This window comes from Spinacia oleracea, chromosome 4 (genome assembly GCF_020520425.1).
Source record: "Spinacia oleracea cultivar Varoflay chromosome 4, BTI_SOV_V1, whole genome shotgun sequence".
NCBI classification, from domain to species: domain Eukaryota; kingdom Viridiplantae; phylum Streptophyta; class Magnoliopsida; order Caryophyllales; family Amaranthaceae; genus Spinacia; species Spinacia oleracea.
Window position 1 is genome coordinate 148,159,870 of NC_079490.1, and position 22,891 is coordinate 148,182,760.

At 35.9% G+C, this 22,891-nt stretch overlaps 1 protein-coding gene across 2 annotated transcripts; it reads left to right on the forward strand.

The window, feature by feature from the left end:
- Positions 1–263: 263 nt before the first annotated feature.
- Positions 264–20,672, forward strand: LOC110797423 (origin of replication complex subunit 3). Of its 2 annotated transcripts, XM_022002540.2 has the most exons (19): positions 264–596; positions 689–796; positions 925–1,095; positions 1,780–1,954; positions 2,457–2,626; positions 2,717–2,844; positions 3,345–3,618; positions 3,718–3,795; positions 4,529–4,605; positions 4,694–4,784; positions 5,092–5,285; positions 9,629–9,698; positions 13,060–13,145; positions 14,530–14,610; positions 15,916–15,991; positions 16,529–16,656; positions 17,270–17,446; positions 19,946–20,129; positions 20,208–20,672. In XM_022002540.2, exons 2-18 carry the CDS (start codon positions 728–730, stop codon positions 20,049–20,051), a joined length of 2,151 nt encoding a protein of 716 aa, XP_021858232.1. In that variant the 5' UTR covers positions 264–596; positions 689–727; the 3' UTR covers positions 20,052–20,129; positions 20,208–20,672. The 2 variants fall into 2 exon arrangements, with proteins under 2 accessions (XP_021858232.1, XP_056683459.1); XM_056827481.1 differs by lacking the exons at positions 264–596; positions 689–796; positions 1,780–1,954 and having other exon boundaries at positions 956–1,095.
- Positions 20,673–22,891: the final 2,219 nt, after the last annotated feature.

Sequence of the window (22,891 nt, forward strand, 5' to 3'; positions counted from 1 at the left end):
GTAATAGAGTAGCTCATGTGTTGGCTCATTGCTTGCCATGGTCTGTTGGTAGACGTATCTGGTTGAGTAGCTTCCCAGATGACATTGCAGTTTGTTTAGCCCAAGATTTTTCAAGTAATGAAAATTAATGCCTTTAGGCTCCCTCAAAAAATAAAATAAAATATCGCACTTGTAATAGTTTGGTGTAACCTATTGCGGACAAGATCAATTGTTCCAACTTTTCCCTTCCCTTCCCTTCCCTTCCCTTCCTTTACTAACGTTGTAGAAGAAAAAAAAAAAAAAAAAAAACTAAATTCGGGGCAGAGCTTGAAACAAAAGTCGAGGATTCTTTGAATTTCCATTCCTCTACCATCTTGAATTTCTTGTTTCGATCCAGGCTTATTGCTTGAGTGTAGAAGATAGAGAGGTTTGTTAAACACACCGTTCGTCGTAAACATTTGCAAAGCATTTTCCAACACCGGGCTATTGACAACTGTGTTCGAGTAGTGTTATCGTAACTCACTCTCTACTCTCTACTCTCTACTCTCTAGTCGGCGCCGCCTCTGTCAAACTGCCAAGTGCCAACCACCTCTCCTTCTCTGCTGCTCATATTCTCGGTAATCATCTGCAACTCGTTTGAATCCATTTTTCTGTTGATTTTAATTTATATTTTCATTGATTCTAAAATGTTATTTTCTAAATTTGTCAGACGGTTTGTTTGTTTTGGCGTTGTTCATAACGGACGAAAATGGCGGCTTCAGGGTCAGATACTGCAGATTCTTCATCATCTCATGATAATACAGAAAATAATCTTCAGGTAATTCTCAATATTCATTTTAAAAATTCAATTTATCTATATTATTATTATTATTATTATGTTTATTCAAAACCCAATTTAATTGGAAGCAAAATACTAATTAGGGCATCTTATTTTTATATGGGTAGCCATTCTTTGTTCTTCACAGAGATTGTTCTTCCCCTCTCTCTTCGTCGCGGCCGAAATCCAGGCGGAAGTTAAATGAAGAAGCTCTGCATGAGTTTGACGATCATTATCTCACTAATCTGAGAATTAGTGCTTTTCATTCCGTGTGGTCCAATATTGAGACTACCATTAAGGTAAATTTGTAAAGAATGTCCTGTATAGTTATTGATTTCCCTCCCCCTTTTAAACATTTTGTTCCAACACGGCAACACCTTACACTTTTCCAAGATACATTCGCGTTGATTAGAATTGGGTTTGAGGGGTAGACGATGAGTGTGCTACCACTAAAAGTTACTTCAAATAAGAATGGTAGCGAATTTTAAGGTGTTGTGTTCGACAAGTTTTTGCTCGAATGCAGCTTCTCAGGATTATATAGGACTTAGAAGTTGTTACTCAAACTCAGGAATGGAAGCATAATTTTTTGGGGTGATGGAATTCCTTGATTATATTTTTTTTAACAACTATTTTAATAGTTCATTGATACATTTCTTAAAGACTTAAAGTGATCATGTCAAACTAAAAATAAAACCTTGCACTATGTCTGGATAGGAAAATTAGGAGGGGAAGGGAGGGAAGGAGTGCATTTTATTTTCCTTATTTGAATAACACATAGGGGAAAGGAATTGGAGATATACGTTTTCCTTCTCCTTTTGATAAATCAAATCCCTCCATTATTGGGAAGATTTGAAAGGAAAATGGGAGGTCTTCGTCCCTCACCTCACCTCCCTTTCTCTTCCCTCTTTTACCTCCCTCTCTTTCCCTTAAAAAAGCTAACCAAACAAAGCGCCAGTGTTTGAAAAACTATTTTTTTCTTGCAGGGTGTCCTCAGAGACATCAATTTAAGCATATTCAATGAAGTGGATTCCTGGGTTCACCAGTCATTTAGAGCGGTGAGATCTTGTGGGGAACCAGGCTTTGCTGAAGCCACTCATCCATATCCTATAGCTCTTGATGCCTTGTCGAAACAAATCTTTACTGGGTTTGTATATACTAGTAATACTTCTATCCAAGTATTTATTTGTGCTTATATCTGAATGAGTGGCATCCTTAATTTTTTGAAATAGTGTCATCCTTTATTTTTTGTTGCACTTGTATAATTCTTGAAGCATTCAGTAGCAAATGGCATGGAAATTACGTAGAGAGAAAATAGAGAGCATAAAGTGGATGCGTGGGTGTGGGAAGTGGGGAGTGGGGACTCAACTTAAGAGAAGACTTAGAGAGAAAAACCTACTAAAAATAGATTTTACTATACTTTATTATGGGACATCCATCATTGTAGATGTATACTTTAGTATGCGTATGAAATTCTCAGGACGATAGATGCCTAGAGAAAATGATATTTCCAAAGCTGTCTCTTTGGGTGTCAATGAGATTGTCGTACTAGTGATTTCTTCTTAAGCTTATACTACTATGAGTTTGACTATCAAGTAGCTGGCATAATCAAAATGATAAATTTAATACTCAGGGTTTAAAATGTCATGTATATTATTTGCAGAAAACATGGAGTTTGTTGATGATCAACTTACCTTTGAAGAACTTGGCAATCACTTGAAGTCTAGCGGCTGCCATGTAGCTAACATGTCGTCACTGGACTTCTCAGCTAAGAATGGGATTGGTGGTTGTTTGACTCGCTTATTGAGAAAGTTTCTGAAGGTTACGCTGGATGTAAGTCCCTTGTATTATATCCATGCCGCAAAAGATTCACTAGCTACAATCTACACTTTAGAGTTTCTAACTTTTGTGTTTATTGAGTAGGATGCTGATATGTCCATTCTGGCATCATGGTACTGTGGGCATATGGAGTGTACACCAGTGGTCTTAATCATTGAGGATATGGAGAGATGCTGTGCTTCTGTCTTGTCCAACTTCATTCTGATGTTAAGGTATTTAAGCTGGTTCTCATCCCTTGTTCATTCCTTGTTGGCAAGATAGAAGAAAATATAATTTGAGTTCACTTTTCTTGAGACAGATGACGTTTCATTTCACAGTTTTAAACGCCACTGAAGCATAACGTTTGCCTTGTAAAGTACATGCTCCATTAAGTTTATTATAACTAGCTTTTTAGCAAAGCATTGTTTTTTTGTTTTGTTTTGAGCAAAGTATTCTTGCTTTTGATTCATGATGGCCTCCATATTTGGTTGCTTCTGCATAGCTACTGTTGGACAGTGGTGAATATCAGTCTAATCCAGATACTATTTCTTGTTACGAAACATAATGGTCAAGCTGAAATTTTGGTTGGTTCTTGTTGGTCTTTGTTATTTTTGTCTTATTTGTCTTATGCAAATGATGAATAGACGCTTCTCTTGCACTCTCTGGTTTTAAGATAACTTCTTTGCACCCACTATGCCTATAAATCCTTAGTTTTGCTCTTTTTCTTTGCCAGCAAGTGGGTGGTTAAAATTCCAGTCATCCTATTAATGGGGGTTGCAACAACGTTTGATGCGCCAGGAAATATGCTGTCTTCAAACGCACTGTTGTGTCTGCGTACTTGTAAATTTGTCTTGGGATCTCCCACTCAAAGAATGGATGCTATTGCTGAAGCTGTTCTCTTAAGACCTTGTTCATGGTTCAGTGTTGGCCATAAGGTGGCTCTTTTCATGAGAGACTATTTTCTGAAACATGATGGAACATTGACTTCTTTTATCAGAGCCTTAAAGGTACAACACCTGATTCTATTTCACGGTTTGCACCTTATATTTTATGTAGAAGTTCTAGAGCTTGTGTTCTGATCGTTGCTCTTTTTCTCTTCTTCCCAGATTGCTTGTATGGAGCATTTCTCCTCTGAGGCTCTAAGCTTCCTGCTAAAAGACATAGATGCTGAAGATGATTTTCAGGTTTGATTCCTATCTACTCTTATAATTTGAAATGATTATCACCTCACTAGTTATGCATGTTTGATAATTTCCATCAACAGAATTTTGTTTTCTGTTGATATGGATAACCTTCTTGTTAACCTTCTTTTGGACCCACAAATTATCATTTTAATGAAGAAGTTTATGCCAAAGTTTGTCTGGCGAAACAACTAAATCTTGTGCTTTGTCGTTGCTTTAATCAACAATATGTATAGCTATTAGTTCTATATTTCTTCACCATTTAACTAGCTTTTGTGTAAAATGATATTCCCTCAATTTCAGAATACTGTATTGTATCCGATTTGACGGTAAAAGCTTGTTGACTCTGGTCAATAGTAAATATTCTTATTAAATTGACGCCTAGAGGTGTTTTGTTTGACTACCTTTTTTTAATTTTATTTTGCTGAGGTTTTGTGATGAAGAATAATAGTTAATGTAGATTCTTTGCATGAAACTGAGTAATATTTAGTATGCATCGTCATCTGTCTTATCTTTTAAAAGCAAAATTGCATGGTATTACTCTTTGTTTGTAGATCAAAGATACAAGTATTCTCGTAGTGTCTGCTGTGTATGCCTTATGGTGCTATATTCTAGACGAGATTTAGCATCAGCAACTACTTGGTGATAGAGTTGCCTCCATTATTGTTATATTAGGAATAATGAAGTCCTTAAACAGTTAAACCTAACACTTTCTATTAATTTCTCTCACATGTAGGAAATATGGAAAGAGAAACATGCTTTTATTCAGGACATGGTGTTGAAATATTCTTCAGAACTTCTTTCTTGCAGAAGGTATGTAGGGATGCCATTTTATTCAAGTTTTTGTATATTGATGATTCCATTTGCTCTTGATATTAAGAAGTCATCCATCTTTTTATAGTGACAATGTTGGTGCGCCAACCAGTGAAAACTTGGTCCAAGCTATTGGAGAGCTCAAGAGACTCCACCAACGCTGGGCCACAGTAGTCAAGGTTAGGGGTCAAGCTCCTCCTTGCTGTTCTCCTTCATTCCCTTTTTTTCACTCCTTAGTCCCTTTTTTTCACCATGGTTTTTGTCCTTTTCATTTTGATATATTGATTATCTGACTTATCAATTTTCTTTCTGCATTGAATGCACAGCTCTAGTAATTGTCACTCATTGATTTTTTATCTACTTTTTCTCAACATTAAAATACTGGATTTTGTTAACATTTAAGCTTCATGCATTTGCATCTCGTTGCTACTGATGTGGTTGTGAATTCTGAATGTATAAAAACTAACAGATAGAATCTACTTGCAGTGCTTACAAGAAGCTGGAAAGCTCCAAAGAGTGCGGCTGTTAGATTTGTATAGTGAAGCCCTTGATCCTGATGTACATAGATCCATGATTTCTGATAACCAAGGGGAGTCTTCTTCAAGGAATGGGTCTTTTTCTAGTCAACACGGTGGGTTTTCCAAAAGAACTTCCACATTCAAAGCCGTGCATAAGGTAAGGTACGTATCATATTTTTCTGAATATGGTTGAGATTGTTTCCGATTTGCAAGATTTATTTGTCTTCAGCTTGTGAAACTTGATAAAGTATTTCTAAGAAATGAATCTAGAGAATGTAAAACACATAGGTGAGCTTGTATGAGCCTTTGAGCACTATCTTTCATCAACCCTCAGTGGTCACTAATGTTAGCAGAAGTGTTGTATTAAGCAGCCTATACATTAAGTAAAAATTTAATCATTGTTTTGTATGCGTGTTGGTGCTGTTATTTCTAAGTTGCTGAACATATCTTGGTGGGGGTGAAAGCTTTGGTTAGTAGTTTCATTGCCTAAACAGGGGTACCAGTTTCATAATTGATTTCACATATTTCTATTCTGGAGGTATGTTTTGAAACAACTGTGCTACTTCATCTATATGTCTATTAGTCTTCACTGCAAAACCCGCCTGCTAATTTTATACCCAGTATCTTCTAACATGTATCTACGCTGTACATTTTGTAACTTTTGGGGGTGGAGTGGGGGATGTTTTTGAGAGACAACATTTTAGACAGGAAAGATAATGAAGAGTTTTTTATCTGTTTTCCTGCAAATGTGGTTTCTATGAAATAATTTCATTTTGAGGCATTGAATAATGATCGAGGTAGGGGGCTCATTGTTCGCAAATTAGATACCGGGCATGGGTGCACAGTAGCACCTGGACTTAAAGGATTACAATATTATAAAAGAAGTAAAGAACTTGGGATATGTTCCTTCACATATGCTCATGTGCACTTGTGTTCTTTTGGTGCACGCTGAACAATGTGCACCTGGGTTCTCAGTTTAAAAATTAATGTCTTAAGTGGTGAGTGTACTTCCTTCCTCTTCATCTGATGCGTGGCCATTTTTCTGTTGTCCCTTTCTTTTGTTTCTTTGTGGGTTTTCTCGGGAAATAACCTTCCTTCTAATTCTTGAATGGGATGAGCAGGGCTGCCAACTGCAAAGGTCTAGATCATTTCTGCTATAAGTGAGATAAATACTGCTGCAGTAGTAGTTTTTCTTGTTAGTAATTTAGCATTGACTTTAGTATTTGTTATCCTTCCAAAGGTTGCATCTCTGCCTATGTCGAGATCTATACTGAATGTTATTATTGGTGGTTCTAAAAGAAGCCTTTAAGTTTTAACTAGGAGTTCGAACGAAAATTCTGTTTTATTGATTCTCGAATTATGAGCTTGACAAATTGAATACTTCAAGGCCTGACTTTGAGCAGGAACTTGAGCTGTATGACTATGTTTTTACAAAATACAGCCGTGGTAAACTGGTTATACTTGTATACTTTATCTTTAGCATCCCCTTAGCGAGGGGTTCATACTGTATATGAAGTTAATGTACTAGTCTACCAAACCTTACTCCTTATCGTGATCCAAAGTGGTTTCGGAAGCAGTTGGTATTCTAAGAAGCTGAAAGCTGATCTTATCTTGATACGGACGATTCACAGGTGGATCTCTTACTTTCTATGTATAGATCCTATAGGAGAATATTAAATAACTTCAAATTATACTTTCTTCTAGTTGCTGATTTATAAAAGATCTTTTCGTTATAAAATAAAAAACAAATCACTTGAAACTGTAAAAATTGTTTAATGGTGAATTTGCAAGGACTTCATAGTTTTACTCATTTGGTTTGTTGATCATATGTGGGAGTTAGAGTAAATAGTTAGGGCATCTGCCTTTTAATTTTTGCAAATTCATATAAGGACAATAAGGTGGTGGGAATTCATGATAACTAGACAGTGGATAGGTGAAGCTTAGATAATTACAATAAGCTAGGAATCATTAAAGCGTAGATAACTTCACTTATCTATCTTTAGTGTTTACTCAAAATTAGTGATATCAGTTTAAGATAAACTTCCACACATTTAACAATTTTTAAGAATATTTTGGTAGATTCAGAAAACTATGTACCCAAACGGGTGTCAGAGTATCTGTGTAAGAAGGCCAAGCATGACTGGCTACTGGGCTTTGCATTAGCACACGGCCTCTTACTCTTTGGGAACCCCAAATCTGAAGTTTTAGATACAAATAACTAAATTTTAGCGCCATAATGTAGTATGACTTCAAAGTGGCAGAGTTGGTACAGCATCTTTAGAAGATTAATTAGGACCAGGGATCAAAACCCTTCACAGTCCCCCCTCAATTTACCCACCTTTCCCTGTTTTCCTTCTAGATTTTCCTTTTTTTGGATTCTTTGAAGTTTTGTGTTCCATGTTTGGTAATGATTTTCATGTTTACTGTGTGTGTCTTATTACGAAATACTGCTGTGGTAAATTGGTAATGAGTTTCATGTTTACTGTTTGTGTTTCATGTTTGGTAATGAGCAGGAACAATATGAGCTGTATGACTATGTTTTTATTTTTTGTTGTTTTTTTTATTTTTTTTATTTTTGCTACCGAAAAAAATGTTGTCATCATGTAATAAAAATTAAATAGTTGCCTCCAAAATAATGATGATGTTTAGAAATTTTATACTCCGTATAAAGCTTCTTACCTAATATTTGCTTTAAATTTACGATTTTTTTAGGAAATGCCCCGAGGTTTCACGGAACGCACCAAATACCCCTCTTGTTTTCAAAAAACATAATATATCCCTATTTAAACTTAAGTGCATCAAGTACCCCTAGATTTAACGGCCGTTAGTGCTCCGTTAGCGTTACTTTATCTTTATGCCCTTACTCACCCAATATTCTCTCCTCTCCTCTCATCTCTGTTGTTTGACCCATCTTCTTCCCAGTTTACCAATTTCCCACTTCATCATCTTCTTCTTTCTCACTCCTGCCATTTTTGCTCTTTTCAAAAACAAAAAATATTTCGATGTCAAACAGCTTGGAATGGCTAATTGGGCATTTTGTTGGGATTAAATCAGGGGATACCAGGGAAATAAACTCCGAAAATTCATTACATTGCTGTTCTTATCTGCTGCTTGAATTAGGGTTTCCACCTGATCTTCGTTGGGTTTCAACCCTAATGATCGCAACAACGATCCTAACACTAATTGAGTCAATTTCCATCGTTGTTTCGATCAAATGACTGAAAAATCTCCCTCAATACTGCAATTTGCTCGTCGTCTAGCTTCACTCCTTCCTTATCACTACTCATTTCTCTCTCTCTTTTCCCCCTTAAATGTCTACTAATTATCGACTTTTCCAGAATGGAATATTTCAAATGCGATTGGTGAAACCCAGAAAACTAAAATCAAGGTTTTGACCAAGAATTGGCTGAACTCCAGAAAATTCGGTTATATAGAGAATTTTCGGATCACAAAAACAGGGGAAGAGAGAGAAAATGGTGTAATTACGGATCTAGAGGAGGAACTAATGGGGGAAAAAGGAGAAGATGGCGGATGTTAATCAGAAATCAAAAAAATTGACGTTGATTGCAATTTGGTGGTAAGTCAACGACAATTGCTACTGCATAATTGAATTTGATTACGAACCCTAACTATCAACCGAAAGGTTAAACAATTCCAAATTTCCAATTGAATACTGTAATTAAACTTCTCAATTATTTAGCAGATAATGTTAATTGGGAAATTAAATTAATTGAAGAACTTTGATTTGAAAGACTAAAGATTTATTATTAAAAAAAAAGTTTGACAAAGTCAAACGGTGTGCATTTTTCAATTAAGGGGATGATGATTAATGGGGACTATGGGAGTGTTTATGTGACCCGCTAATCAAGTTTGAAAATACCTTGTTTGCATCAATTGATTATATATTTATATGAATGTTTGGAATGGCTAATTGGGTATTTGGTACAACAAATTTAAAATAGGGGTATATAGTTTAATAAGTTTCTTTTAGGTGTATTTGGTGAATTATAAACATGACTGAAAGGGGACTAACTAAAGGTCAAAACTAGGGGCATTTGGTGCACTTAAGTTTAAATAAGGGTATATTATGGTTCATGTCATGGGCATTTGGTGCCTTCCGTGAAACCTCAGGGGCATTTCATGAAAAACCCGTTCAATTTAGTATTATTTTTGGTTACAAAAAGTTAGAGAACAAAAATATTTACTCTTATAAATAGCACACGGCCTCCAAAATGTTTAAGACGGCCCTGCAGCTGGTCAAGTCACCCAGTCTCATTTAGAGTCACTCTAGTAACGAAGTACAGGGTACACCCATCGTACGTAAGACTTCCAATTCGAGAATTATCCAGTGAAGCATGTACACTGTACTATGTATGAACTTTTTTATTCGAGTAATTACATTTATTAAGTACATTAATTTTCTGTTCTAGTTACGCCACACATATACTTCTGAACTTTAATGTGGTTCTCTTTGTGATTGGATATTTAAACATGTGTTTGACCAGGGATCTTCCATCAGCAGCATTGTCTGAATTGCTTAATAGCTGGGAGAGACATGCGGTTGACATATGTGAGGTATGATTATGACTTGTGGTATTTTACTGGTAATGGCTGATAGAATATATCATGGGAAATTATAATTGTGTGATACCAAATGTTTTGGTTGACTCAGTCAGAAACACTGCTTCGTGTTCTCTTAACCTTGCTGGATGCCTGTTGTAGGATGTTTCCTCTACCAAAAGAAAGGGTGGGGCTTCTCAGTTGACATTCGTTTGAAAACTAAACAAACAAAGAGAACTGCATGGAAGGAGAGAGTTTCCTACAAACTAGTGTTTGCTATTTTTATGATGAGACGACTTGTGTGGGGTCATGTTCTGGAGTCTCTTAGTCTTACAACTTAGGACAGCTTCAGTAGCAAATTGTTATATACTTCCTCCTTTTCTTTATAGTTGCAACACTTTGTTTTTTGCACTATTCACATAATCTACTTTGTTTATTTTATATGATCTACACATAAGGAAAAACATACTCCCTCCGTATTTATCTAAGGGATACACTTGCCTTTTCCGACCGTATTTATTTAAGAGATACACTTGTCATTTTTAGTAACTTATCAACCCCAACATCTAATTAAATAATACATCTAATTTACCCTATGACCCACCATCCTATTAAACAAATAATTTCAGAAACCCACCCCACCTCCCACCCCCCAAAATGACATGGTCCCCACTTGTTTATCTATTAAAATATATCTACCCAACCCCACTTGCTTTATTATTTTATTTCATTCAATTATTCTTCTTAATACCCGTGCCCGGCCAAGTGTATCCCTTAAATAAATACGGAGGGAGTATTCATGTAGGATCTTGTTAAATTCGTCTTAATATATATTTTCCGAAATTAAATATCACCTTTTTTATATAATTTTAACTTATCAACAATTGAAGATATTAATTGTTCAAGTTATGTGTTGGCAAGCATGAAAGCGAAGTGTTCAACTAAAAAGAAACGGAGGAAATGCATTTTTTCAAATGCATATATTTTGGTCTTTCTGGAAATTTGTCCACAGTTTCTGTTGCTAGACTTGCTACTTATTGTTACCGAGTAATATAAAATCCAAATAAATCCGAGGGTCTTATATCTCTGACAGCCTTGTCAGAGATGTGATTTAACCCCATCAGATTGAAAAACCTTTAATTTCTCTCTTTTTGATAAAAATTTCTTGAATTGCCTTTTAAGCTCTAAGATATCAAATTTGCAACACTCTGATCTCTTTCTTGGAATTTTTTCAAAGGGATACGAGGTTAGAAAGCCAAAGTGTGATTTAAGTCTGATGATGTACCTCTTTTTGGGTAATGGGTATTATCTAAAATATTGGAATGACAATGTGACACCAGAACTTATTTCGATGTGCATAACATCATATACATGAGAAAGATTTCTTACGTTTTTCTCTTGACGTGGTGTGGCTACATATATCCTTCTTTTGCATTGGTGAAGTGTACAATGGATGATCTATGTGGTTTGAATTGTTTTAGTGTTTACCGAAAGTATCCTGAGGATAGCATATCAAAGGAAAACACTAAGTAAACAAATATAAAATAAGAAAAAAATATAACCTCTGATTTATTTCGATGGAGTTTGTGTAAGATAGTGCCACACAGTGTTACCTAATACGCCGTGCACTTGAATAAGCATACCGGGTATGCGAACGCAAATCACTACCTAATTTTGTTTAATTAGTCCAAAAGTGTTCCATGGTACGAGTACATTTGTTCCAATAACATGTGTTTCCAATACGCGATTTTGCCAGGGGAACTGGTGTGTTAGGTAACATTGTGTGTCACAAAGTTGAGAACCAAAGTCGAATGTGGTAATCTTTCATAGAGAAATTCACACTTGTAAAAACGTCCATTTCCTTAGCTGAAAAATTGGTTGTGTGGGCATTGAGTGAATGCAAATGATATTTGTAAGAGGTGGTTTACTTTAATACACTACTTGTTAGGAAACTTAGCTACTTCTGCATGCAGATTTAACAATTATTAGTCATTCATCATTATCGTTACCACATTGCCTTCAAAGAGGCTCCCTCAACAAGTCAGGTAGGGGGGTATGCAATTGTAGAGAGGTTGTTTCCAATTAACCCATAAGGCGATAACGGGGTGACCATCTTCTACTTCATGAAAAGGAAGCGAAGAGGTTCTGAGAGCCATTTTGATTTAGTCCATTATATCCCAAAGGCAAAATAACAAATGGATCTTTGGCTCCATCAGAGATGGACATGAGATTTAACAATTGTCAGTATCTGTAACTTCCCGTTCTTTACCTTACTACATGTGCCTAATTTTGGCTTTATAAATGTTTTAACTTTATCACTTGGGAGGGACTAACTTTGGACACTTTCCTGTATGTAGTGAGACTGCATCAACAAGGAAAAAAGGGTTCACATATTCTGTACTAGTCTTATATGCGCGCGATGCTTGCGAATATAAGAAACATTTATGTTATTCCATTTAAACCTGAAATAACATGTAATAAAATATAAATAAATGCAATGCGTGCGAATATAAGAAACATTTGTATTATTACATTTAAACCTGAAATAACATGTAAAAAATATAATATAAATGTGATGCGTGCGAATGTAAGAAATAGATAAATTAGATAGAGCCGAACGCATATAAACATATTGATTAAAATGGTAAAAGTTTATTTAAGGGGCTAGATTGATTAAAATGCTTCTTTGGGCTTTTTCTATTGGGTAGGTTGTCATTATATTCTTTATTCTATAAGTGTGGAGGGTATTTTAGTAATCCAAGGGGACACCAAAAATGAATTTACTAAAATAACCTCAGCTCTTCACTTATATAATAGAGATAAATATCTATCTTCTTATAATCAACTAATGATGCATTGTTTCAATCATCCATTCTCACTCATTAGCCTGACGAGCATGATGGTTCTGCGGACTACTGCATTGATGCATATCGTGCACTGGTTTAGTCGATTATTAAAGATTATTTATGCCCAAGTCAAATTAGTCATAGTCATAAGGGCATATACACCTAGCATTTCAGGTTTTATCATCTTGCTCTGCCGTTAAGATTTGAGAGATGTTCAGATTCCAGTTACATATTGGTAACTATCATACTCTCATGGAGTTCCGTTTCTTTCTTTGTAGTTGCTGACTGTCTGGATAAGTAGCAGCTTTTCTTGATGTTAACACACAATAGATATAAGTTTGACGAATCTTCCCTCCAATTCTCTGCTGTTTAAATGTCTTTCTGTATTTTCTTCTGAGTAAAGTTTCTGTGGTAGGTGCTTTGTGTATGCTGCTTGTGCTTCTTAAATATACTATATGCTCAGTTGCTGGAAATATTGATCTTTAAAGTGAAAGCTGATTTTAACCTCTCCATCATTTTTCTTTTCATAGATTCGCGATAAAGTCAAGGAGTTGCAAGTATTGATGAATTCTGAGGATACCAAGAGTTCAGGAAATGATTTGGTGAACGTTTCTATGTAATTTTCTAGTCTATACTTTATAATGTTGTTGACTGAGATTCTCTGTTCTTCCTATTTTATGAACATGACTAACAGCTTTATTTAGTGACTCAAAAGTCAAAAACTCAAAACTGTAATGGTCAGACTTTTCAGTTAACTCGGATGTATCGTTGGCAACATGGCCCGACCCTGGTTTGGAAACGGAATATGAGAGGGACCTGTGAGGGTGAAAACAAAACAGTACCCCTTAGCTTCTGTTAGTGCTTTTATTTTACTTTTCCTTTTTTTAATGGGTTTAGCGGTCAAATGGATGGAAGTTAGTAAAAAACTAAGAATTAAAGGTTTCCATCCATCTCGAGGAACAAGACTGCCACCTTTAAAAGTTGAGGGACCTAACTGCCACTTTTGGCAAAGTTTGGGGACTCTCAGTGTGCTTTAAAAGTACCTTGAGAACAGCGCCACTACTCTCTCCCGTTTTTAAAAAAACAAATGAAGTAGATAATTAGAACATGATTTTTTTTCAATTTAAGAGCCAGGGGAGTACTGAAGTGTTGAAGCGGCTGTATACACCTTCACTGTAAGCCCAACTTCTTCACTGAGATAACACGTTTATCCGACCCTGTATTCAAGTTGCACCTTCGAGTCCCCTGCACCTGTATGTGCATCATAGACAAAAGAAAAACATTTTTTCCATTTACTATTTTGGCTTACTATAATAAATCTGAGGAAGGTGTATGTGAAAATTTCTGATTTGGCTAGTGTGAATATGAAATTTGATTCTAGTACCCACAAATAAAAAAGTTTTTTAGAGAAAAATGAAACCTTGGTATCTATGTGGACTGCATCTTAATCAATGCCATAATTCTTCATGTGTATAATATTATTTACATGTTATTCACTACAGATGCCAATAATTCAGAATTTTTTTCTCCTCCACTAAACCACTATACACATATAAGAGGGGAAACAGGAAAGATAAAGAGAAGACGGTCGATTTCAATGACACTTGAATCCCTGTGAATAACATGTTCTCTTAATCATATAACGTCCTCTAATATTTTTAGGTATTGGTAGGACTCGTAGGAGCTTCTTCCCCTGCTGGTGTAAATAAAATCTCTACGTCCTGAAGAGCAGGTGACTGTAAAGAAACATGTCATCATGTTAATATATGCATCTTATTAGGTGCCAAATTTTATAAGCTTATTGTAACTATCCTTGCTTTGTTGAGCAGTTGCTCGTGGTTTATTACATTGTTTGTTTAGTTGGCTGTTTGCATCTCATCATTTTCGTATTTGGATGTTGGAGGCAATAGGCAATATCATATCAGAGTTGAATACTTTGCTGAAGCCATTGTCCTTTACCTTGTAACGAGTGATTAATTTTCTGTACAAAATGTTTTCAGGAGGTCCCGAGGGACAGATGCACCTAAAGATCCAAAAGTATTGAACAAGAAAGCTGTTGCATTGATTGAATGGATGCTACAGTAATGATCATCTTCTCTTTGCTAGACAATTTATATTACTTTTGGGGTTTATTTATATATTTTGCATTATCGCTCTACCTCTGCTCGGGAATCCCTGGTTTACTTAACCATATTAAAAACCTTTTTTCATGATTTAAGAGGGTTCCACCATCAGTTTACTTTCTATTTCATGTAACAGTATGCAGGTAAATTTTATGTAATATGCTGGCAATCCCTAGAAGATTGTTACATACTTGCATCAATTCAGATTTATTTGTGGGCTTTGGGCCTGAATGGTTCTTATGTAGTTTCATGTTACAGTTGCAGATCCTTTTTATTTTCTGTTTAACCTTTACAAATCGAATAAAATTTATCGATGAGCATGCATGTCATGTCAGATCACAAAGAGTTTCCAGACTGTGACAGATTCCTCGTGAAAGAACTTGAGAAAGACTGGCAAAAGAAATATTTTGGACACTTGCCCTCTAATTTCAGTGCTGCTCATTGCGTTTTCCCTTTTTCCTTTCTTCAAGTGTTATTTAAGTTTTGTCCTCGGCTCTATTTGAAAAAATCACAAGTGATGCCTAAAGTTTCCACCTCCCAGCGTTTGAGATATCTGCAAAGCTTCAAATACTCTGGCTCTGCTACCTTTCTTTGGTAGTCATGCTAACCTCAAAAGTTCCTACATGTTACAAGTTTCTCTTTGTAGCATGATTGGTTGTGGTCTAAGGAAATGGATCTGTATCTATCTTTGTGTTTAAAATAATGAATTCTTTTGATTGCTGAGTGCTGACTCTTGAATCTTTATTGAATTCCTCAGCACTAATCCTTAAGAGACTACTACTGTACTTCTTTATCCACCAACTGATGCTCAACTCATTTATACCCTTACAATTCCTGCCACATAAACTTTGAACTTTCAGCAATAGTAAGTTCCTAAACAGGCCTTTGGTTCTTTTTATCCTTTTTTAAAGCCTATTCTAGACAAGCTTGATCCATTAAATGCTATGCCATGGCTATATTTTTTTAGTAGTAATGTCATTAAAGTGAGAATGTTTCTCAACAGTCTTTCCAGCTCACATGACCAAAAATATATTTCTCATCTGCTTCTGTTCTGTAGTTCCTGTTCCTAATCTTGTATGCTTGCTTCTGTCTTATTTGGGGAAGTTTGACCTGGACAACTTAGCTGCCGATAATTCTTAATTGTTTGATTAGCTTTAATTTCCTCTTCTTCCTACTTTCTCAATTGATGATCAACAAATATTTCTTTGACAGATATTTATATAACTAAGCTGACAGTCATAGAATAACGTTTTGTTTCCACAGGGATCAGATGAAGCCCATTGAGAGTTTTCCCTTCCATGAAATCTTGTGCTTTAAGACAGTTGAAAAGCTTCAAACAGTAAGTATTTTCTTGTTTGTCTTACACTTGTCAAAAGGATTCCATGTTTGCAGGTCCACAGCAGGGAATATCAATTCTGTAAACAGATGATACAAAATTAGAAATTTGGGATTTTACTAGTTAATGATGTGTTGTCATCCTGAGAACTCAGCCTAAGTTCCTAATTATCCCATCATAGCCCAATAGCCTATAACCTCACATGCTTATACCATTAGACTCATGCTTAACTATGGCCTTAAAGTATCTAGCTCATATACATGAAGATGGAGAATAACTTCAAGGGGGAAGTCTTCAAAAACAAGTTATGCTTTTGTGTCTCCTATGAACTTTTTGTATGCACCGAGGGCATCCTGTAGAATGTAACTTTTCTTTGGTTGAGTAGGTGGGACTTGGATTTTTTTTGTGAGGCAACAGTTTTATCTTTAGCTAAACAGATAAAGGGATCAATGACTGTTAATAATCTATAGACGATTCTTCTTTGTGTACAACTATTCATTATTGTAGTTTTCAAAGCATCATAACTTTCATCTTTGCTAGGCCTTACTGGGAGATCCTAGGAAAAGAATTCAAGCTGATCTGCTGGGGTTCCAGAAGTACCTGCACTGCAACTGCTGCAGCACCAGGGGAAGCAGATTGCTGCCATCTCTTCATGACACTTCAATTTTGTAAGTAGTTTCTCACTTCTGTTAAGTACTGGCACTAAGCTATTGTTTGTCTCGTTTTTTATACTTACATGATATTTTGCAGAAATATCATCGTTAGTGCTTCTTCGATCTACTTTTAGTGAGAGATTTTCCTTGTATTTGTTATATACTCTTTCCTTTATTGATTTATTATTACTCTGGAAAACACCTTCTGGGTGTCTGAATGTATCTGTAACATGGAACTCCAAAACCCTGCCAGCATCAGTATCCTCATTGGGAGGAGTCGTTTTTCTGCAAGAACTAGTGATATAGCTTTGCTAGCTTGTTAAATTGGGTGAAGTTACAGTCACTGGTGTTGCTTCTTGCTATAATATAGCTCTGCTAGCTGGTTAGATTGGGTGAAGTTACAATCACTAGTGTTGCCTCTTGCCGTGTCAGAGGGAGAACTCTAAATGGAGCTTCATCTTCCTCTGTGCATATCATGTACATCATTTTATATCGATTGTGTATTTGTTCTTGTAATCATTTAGAAGACATATTGGGTGATCTTGTGCTTCCCATGACTCATGAGTACCATAAATTTCGTTCCTTTCTTTATTGAAAATTACTAAATTTGTAATTTTCTCCTGTCAAGGTATATTCTGGCGCAAGAGCACGGAGATATCATTAATGTTCATGATTGGTTCCAATCTTTCAAGGCAATTCATGTAAATCCACCTACCAAATCTAGGAGTAAGTCAAAGCATTCTTCAACACCTAAGAAAAAGAAGGATATTGAACATTTCAATAACCACAGTGAAGCAGCGATTCAGTATCCTTTGGGATTCTTTTTTGCATCCTAGTTCTCTTTATTATCCTTATATTGATGACGTTTTTAGATGGTGTACCAAGGTCTTGTGTACTTTTCTTTTGGTTGGTAAGTATTATTCAGAATAAAAAACCAACCAATACAACGTAAGGATAATCAAGTAGAGACAGCAAATCTAAAAATCGACAATCCAAGAACACTATAGCCAACAATCTGGCCTCACAATAACAAACAAGAGTGAACCACTCATAGAATGTACAACCAATCTACATTCTTCTGACTAACTATCTTCACTATACAACCTTTGATTCTACATTTCTACCTAAAACATCATGTTTAACATCATCACAAACTTTTTGTACTTGAGACAACTTGGCATTCCATAAAGCATTATTCTGTTCTTGCGATATTATGTACCCCATAGCTACAATAGCAGCAGTGATAACTGTCTTCCTGAACTTAGAAGCCTTACATCTTTTTAAAACCCTTTGAATTGATGTAGGAAAATCTGTAGCTGTAGCTTTAATTCCGAGCCACAATTTCATGTCTTGGATACACTAATTACTATAGTTACATTGTAGAAGAAGGTGTTTATGAGATTCACAAGCACTCTCACAAATCGTACATCTATCAGAGTCAGCAATTCTGAGATGATGAAGCCTTTGTCTTGTTTGGAGCCTGTCATGCATCACTGACCAATCCATGATCCTATATTTAGGACATATAAACCTATCCCGAATCAGCCTTTACCAATGTATCTTTTGATCCACCTCTGTGACGTTCAAGTAACAACTTGAGATGGAGAACTCGCTGTTAGTTCACCATGTATCACTGAGAGCGCTATTGAGGAGCTTATCTTTGGTCTTGGAAAAATGCTTCCAGACCCAGCTGGAACTGGAAGGAGCTAGGTATTCTTTCCAATTCGTCTCTTTTATATATACAGTCTGAACCCACTTCACCCAAAGGTTATCAGTTTTACGAGTTATATGCCAAGCCTGCTCACCAACTACTTTGTTCCATAGGAGAATTTTCCTAACTCCAACCCTACCTGCGGACTTAGGGCTACAAACTTTCTCCCATTTAATGTAGCCGGGCCTTGAGCTAGTATGCACACCAGTCCACAAAAAAGATCTGCAGACCCTATTAAGTTTCTTGGACACAGATTTAGGTAGGATAAAAATCTGTGCCCAATAGACGTTAATACTCAGCAATACAGAGTTGATAAGTTGCAAATACTAGCAAAAGACAAGTTTGTAGAACTCCAGACTTTGATTCTCAAAATTGTCTTCTCAATTAATTGCTCTGTCAGCTGCATTTAGTTTTTTCTGCACTAATTGGAACAACACCCAAGGGAAGTGTACCTAGTCTGAAACAGAACTGTCAGTAAGGCCTTGCATCTCTGTACTGTAAGACTACATGCATATGTTGCAGATTTTGCCTTATTAGCTTGTAATGCAGTGGTAGCAGAGAAAAGCTGAAACCCCTGTAGCATCATCTGCACAGATTGCTCTTCACCTTATAGAACAAATCTAAATGATTAGCAAAACATAAATGATTTAGTTTCATACCCCCTACATCTTGAGTGAAACTTAAACTCCTTCTGTGAGCCAATATAGGACATAATTCTAGATAGATAGTCCATGCAAAACAAAGAGAAGCGGGAAGATAAGGGTCCCTCGGCCCAATCCCCTTTTGCAGTTGAAGAAACCAGTAGGGGGGAACCATTGGTCATCAAGGTGAAAGTGTGATTAGGAGCATTTGACAAACAAAATTCCAGTCTACAGTATCATCTGCTTTTTGAATGTCAATCTTAAACATACAACACTTCATTTCTTGACTTTTCCTGTACAATTGAACCAAATCTTGGTAGACCTTCCGACAACAAAGCACCGTGGTTACTAGCAATCACATCCAGGAGAACCAACTTCATCGTTTCACGTAACAATTTTGTTATGCATTTATAAATGACTGAGCTGCAAGAGATAGGCCTAAAATCCCCAACGGTGTTCGGAGATTTGACCTTAGGAATCAAGGTAATGGAGGTCACGTTAAGTTCTTTTAAAAGCTTTCTTATTTTGAAAAAGTCCAGCACCGCAGCTGAAACCTCACGTCCAATAATGTTCTACAAAATAGCTATTAAACCTATCAATCCCCGGAGCCTTCTCATTAGGAATAGAGAAAAGATCCCGAATGTAATTGTTGTATTGACTTTGTGGCTAGCTCTTGTTGACTTTAATGGACTATGTTGTGATCTTTCTTATATTGGATTTATTTCATGGCTATGTCTTGCCTGTAGCCTGGTTCTGGTGTGGGTTTCGATATTAAAAATAATTGGTCTTGGTGTATATTACCACTGCCTCCAAGAAACCGCCAAAATTTAGGGGAAGTGGACTAAATGTTTCATTCTTTATGTAAATTGCTGCCTATATGTTTGCATTGGAAATAGCCCCAATAAACAGGGAAATAATTCTGGTTTGATATCCTTAACCTTGTCTTTCAAAGAGCACGTTTTTGCAAGGCTATATCAGAGCTCCAGGTCACTGGACTACTGCGGATGCCTACGAAAAGGCGCCCAGATTTTGTGCAGAGAGTGGCCTTTGGATTGTAACAAGAATCATGAAGGCTTTACTTTTTTTTTATTGTGCCTTATCTGAAAACTGTGACAAGAATTGCGCATTTGTAGCCTGTAAGTATATTTTCCATGCCTTCATTTTCTCTATGATTCCTGCTTTTACGCTATTTACACGTCAGTGACAATCTGCAGATTCATCGATGCTTCATTAAGAGAAAGAGATATCCGAAGAAAGTCGTGGCTACATTAAAGTGAAAGCCTGCCTAATTGTTGGAAGGCTGGAACTATATTGGTTCAGCTTATATATGGTGTGTAATTGTGTATGAAGATGTGTGTATGTGAGAAACCCGAAGAGTCTATGCATATGGCATTTTCTACTTTAAACCAAGTTCAGCCTTGCTGTTTTTCGCGGTAAAGTAAGGAGAAGCGAAGGTGACGAAAGAGGGAATTTGAGGAGAAAAGGACACTCGGTGAAAGAGAAAGAGAATCGGACGGGGAAGTTACAGATGAACATGACATGGCAATGCACTGACATAGAATTTGGGAGTCAGACAGACTAAATTGTATTTTCGAAGTTAAAAAAGAAAAAAGAGAAAAAAATGAAATGCAAGGGGTACACGTGATGCTATATATTTATTTTATTTCCCTGTTATTAAATAGTATGAGTAGTGTAGATATTTTCCTCTGTTTTTTTTTAACATTGAGGGTTTGGATACAAACACTAAGAAAACAAGTAGATATCAAGAATGTCCATGCGATAACAAATAAATTGGGTAGAAAAGGTTAAGTATAATGGTAAATATAAAATAAAAATGTAAGGGTAAATGAGTATATGGTGTGTGAACGTATACTATAAAAGGACATCGTGCAAGTGTCCCTTCAAAAATGAAAAATGGTGCAAGTAATGGATATTTTCAAGTTGATTCATTAATTAGGAAAAAGATGAAAAACAACTTTATTTATTCATCACAAAAAATTGATAAATAATGCCCCGATTTTGTAATTCTTGTCCCTTTTCGTTTCCCATTTGCCATGTTAGTTCGTCCCTAAAAGATTGCACGTGAGACGATAAAGAAGCACATAGTAAAAAGATTCTAAGCATAGAGTATTTTCATCATGCCACATGTTTGACAGTAAAGAAGCACATACTTAGGTGGTGGTGGTTTTAAAAGTTTCATCTTCAATGTCTTGTTGGATGGATGTTGTCTTTGGAGCATTAATTAATTTCGTTTGGTTTGAGGGGGTTTGTTTTTAGGGTCTCTACTCCATGTTTTTGTTGTAGCTTGTCCAAATCTTTTATGATAATGTATTTATAGCCGGAAGTGGTACTCTGTAGTGGCCGAGCAATTTCCCCAAGATGTTATATCAATGTTGATAACTTGTGATTGCAATATTTTATAACTTGTGTTTGCTTGTTCCTTGGAAATAGACGGCATTACTATCACCAAACACAAAAGAATAAGAGAAGAGGAGTAGGTTCACAATCACCATTTAACAAATGAAAAGCACTAGGATCTAATAATCATCTAATAATCATCTAATAATCAACAGACAACAACCATAACAATAATACAATGACATCAAGGGGTTTAAGCTAGGAAATTTATTTGTTAAGAAGGGGTTTGTTAGTGAGCGCATGAACTGACTTCAAGAAGTTTAAGTGGAAGGTGGAGTTAATACTTCCTAATAGGTTATCATTTAGGATGGTGTAGTTAAATTTGTCATAGCGATTGTAGGTATATGTTTATAAGAATCAGCTCCACAAAAAGGAGGCAAGAATTAGGTTATACGGAGTAGGTGTGTGTCTAACTATCCACTTTACCTATATGGTTCTTGGCATTCTCATAAGGCTACTTTCATAGTTAGGGTGGTGAGGGATAAACACATATATAACAGAGATATGAAAAAGAATTGACAACTTATATAAGTCTACATAGGTGGCAAAGAAACTGTTTAAGGTGTTTAAGGCTAGGCCACATTGGCTGGTAAAGGAGATAATGAATATTGTGAAGATAGCTTATTCATTATTGGTGAGCAGGGATTTTGCATATAAGGTCGAATATGCATCTCACAAGTTGTTGCGTGGGTCCATGACAGGCTAAATCGCACTCCTATCAAAGATAAACCTAACGTTCACCAACTAAAAATATAGCAAGGGAAGCAGAGATCGTATCCACAGGGAAACAATGTTCTTTCTACTATTAAAAGACTAATCTAGACTATTGGTAACAAGAATTGGATTGGTTTGTATATTAAACTAAAGCAAATAATCAAATCGGAAGATAACAATATTAAAGGAATCTAGGGCAGCGGTTCACCATAAATGCAGATCGGGATTGGACAACGGACAATAACAATCAATTAACAATCATAACTAGGAAAACATGCATCTCTCGAATCTTATGAATTCCTTAGGATAGAACAACTAGCGGGCTCTCGCTACGTACTAGAAATAATTCCTATCTAATAGCCACAAACCAAAACATCAGATTTATACCTCTCGGCGCATAATCTAAGGTTAATCAAACTCAAATCAAAATAGTCCGGCCGAACAGAATTGACGAGCAATAATAATAAGCTATAGAAATTATAATCAATCAATCAATTAATCAAGTCCACATATAATCCCAATCATGCATTCATGGATCCCCTAAACCCTAGAAATTAAACTACTCACTCATGATAATAAATAACAAAGCAATTAACATAATAGAAAACATGATCAAGCAATAAGATAAATTAAAGCAAGAAGCAATACCTAATTGAAGAACAATGAATAATGAAAGCTTGAATTTTTGATTGAAAATAAAACTAAGTATTGGAACAAATTTGAGAGAATAATAAGTAGGGCTGAGCAAAACTATCTGAAAATCCGA